Raw genomic sequence first — 2,171 nt, 5'->3', positions numbered from 1 at the left:
TCCCGGTCCGTGTAACGAACCGGGACTAAAGGGCCTGCCCCTGGGCGCTACGAGGCGCCTACGTGGAGCACCTTTAGTCCCGGCTTGTAACAGGACCGGGTCTAAAGGTTAGGCCTTTAATCCCGCCCCTTTAGTCCCGGTTGGTGAACCGGGACTAAAGCCCTTACGGGCCGGGGCTAAAGGCCCCGTCCCCACTAGTGCGCCGGCCGCCGACAGCAGCGTCAGCATTGGGCGTTAGCAGTAGGCAGCAGTGGCCAGCGTCGAAGGCCCTGTGTGTAGCGCAGGCAGCAGCAACCAACTCAGGACTGAACCAACTAATCTCTATCTCTGATCAGGTATGTACACTGCGTAGGCTCATCTCTCAACTGCTAGAGTGCTAGTCTGCTACTCGGTCCTGCATGCATCTCCTTAATCCTTTTCCCCAACTAGTAATTAGTAAACTCCCCTAGATACAAACACTGGCGACTAGACACAATTACCAATGAAGTGATTGTTGATCGTTTTCATAAGATGAAAGATCGTCGTGGGAGAAAGGAAATGTAATGGCCTTTTGCTACAGATGAAATACTGGGATATAAAATGTAAGTTTTGCTTAATTTAATGATAAACTTATGATGTTACTACTGGATGAAGTATCTTTTGTTTAGAACGTGGATCAAGTATTTTATTATTATAGAAAAAATGCTAGATATTTTTTATGGATGAAAAGCACCAAGCTTTTTTATATGATTGTGCAAACATGTTCATGAGTTTTTCATAAATGAGTGCCCCCACTCAGTTTTTATCCTAGGTCCGCCACTGCCAAGGAGTAATAGTTTTTTGATGGTTCGATTAGAGAGGGTACGATCATCTTACGTTTTTAATCAAAAAAGGACAACTCTTGATCGCTGTTACAATCAAGAACACACTTTTAGTTTCTCTCAAAGAGGGCAAATTAACATCGACGGCAACCTGGTAGGCAAAGGCGAACCTGCCGGCCGCCTGCGCCACACGCTGCAAATACATCATGATAGATCACAAACACACACGTCGGCACAGATTAGCCAATAAGTACACAAGAAAGCGAAGGTACAGGCGATTGATCAAAGCTTATTCTAGCAGGTAACATGCATGGATAGATATGGAGCTAGCTTCCCTTAATAGACCTAGCTTGACTCCTCTCTAGTAGGCGACGATCCTGAGCCCGAGGCTCCTCTGCGCGTACTCGATGAGGCCGTCCACCTCGCCGTCGTCGACGTAACCGTCGCCGTCGGTGTCGGCGTACTCGATGCCACGCTTACTCTTGTACCCCGAGAAGCGCGTCCGGATGGTGCGCATCGCGCACCGCAGCTCGTCGCGGCTGATGCGGCCGTCGCGGTCCACGTCGAACCGCCGGAGCCACTCCTTGAACTCGTCCACCGTCATGTCCCCGTCCAGCGACCGCGTCGCCGCCGTCACGTTCCTGATCGCCATATCAAACTGCTCGAGTTAACTCCGGCGGCCTCCTCTACTTCGACGAGAGCTACCTTGGTCGTCTATGTGTGAATGTATGTATCTCTCTGAATGTGCAGCTGCCTGTTCGGCCGTATAGCTCTTATATAAGCGTGGGCTGCACCATTGCACGGCGACGTACTCGTGCTGGCCACGTTTGTCACGGTTCGGCCCTACCTGCATCATAGCTTATTCATCACGCGGTGTAGATTCTCCACTTATCTTTATTTTGTTTGTGCTACTCTATATATCTTGATATACTATTTTTTTGAGAAAAACTCTAGTACATATCATGATGATTGATGATACATACTCGGTGTCTACGAACATTTAAATTTGGTGCTGTTTTAATTGGGCCATCTATTATAGGGTAATTTGGTGCTGTTTTAATTGGGCCATCTATTATAGGGATGCTCGTTGAAAGGCGTAAGAATCTGCACCAAGTGGCTCGAGAGAGAGAGGAAACGTATGGAGCAAAAGCTGGAGATGCATTTCGGTGATTGATATGGAATTAAGAATCGTGTAAAGTTGTACAGGCCAACCAGTGCCACCCAATGTGGGAATATTCGAAGTGCGACATACGCATCGAATTTCTGCAATGAAAAGTTGGACATGATATGATATTCAGAGACGGAACAGGATGCGACGATTAGGCCTGAAATTATTGTGCACGCGTCTAGACTTCTCCAATTTGTGGTGGT

The 2,171-nt window shown here is 47.9% G+C and overlaps 1 protein-coding gene across 1 annotated transcript; it reads right to left on the bottom strand.

Moving 5' to 3' along the window:
• Positions 1-890: 890 nt before the first annotated feature.
• Positions 891-1,564, bottom strand: LOC123395576 (polcalcin Phl p 7-like). The gene has a single exon (XM_045090596.1). The coding sequence runs from the start codon at positions 1,450-1,452 to the stop codon at positions 1,162-1,164; it is 291 nt and encodes a 96-aa protein (XP_044946531.1). The 5' UTR covers positions 1,453-1,564; the 3' UTR covers positions 891-1,161.
• Positions 1,565-2,171: the final 607 nt, after the last annotated feature.

This window comes from Hordeum vulgare, chromosome 5H (assembly GCF_904849725.1).
Source record: "Hordeum vulgare subsp. vulgare chromosome 5H, MorexV3_pseudomolecules_assembly, whole genome shotgun sequence".
Classification (NCBI taxonomy): domain Eukaryota; kingdom Viridiplantae; phylum Streptophyta; class Magnoliopsida; order Poales; family Poaceae; genus Hordeum; species Hordeum vulgare.
This window is presented reverse-complemented; position numbering and strand designations above follow the sequence as displayed.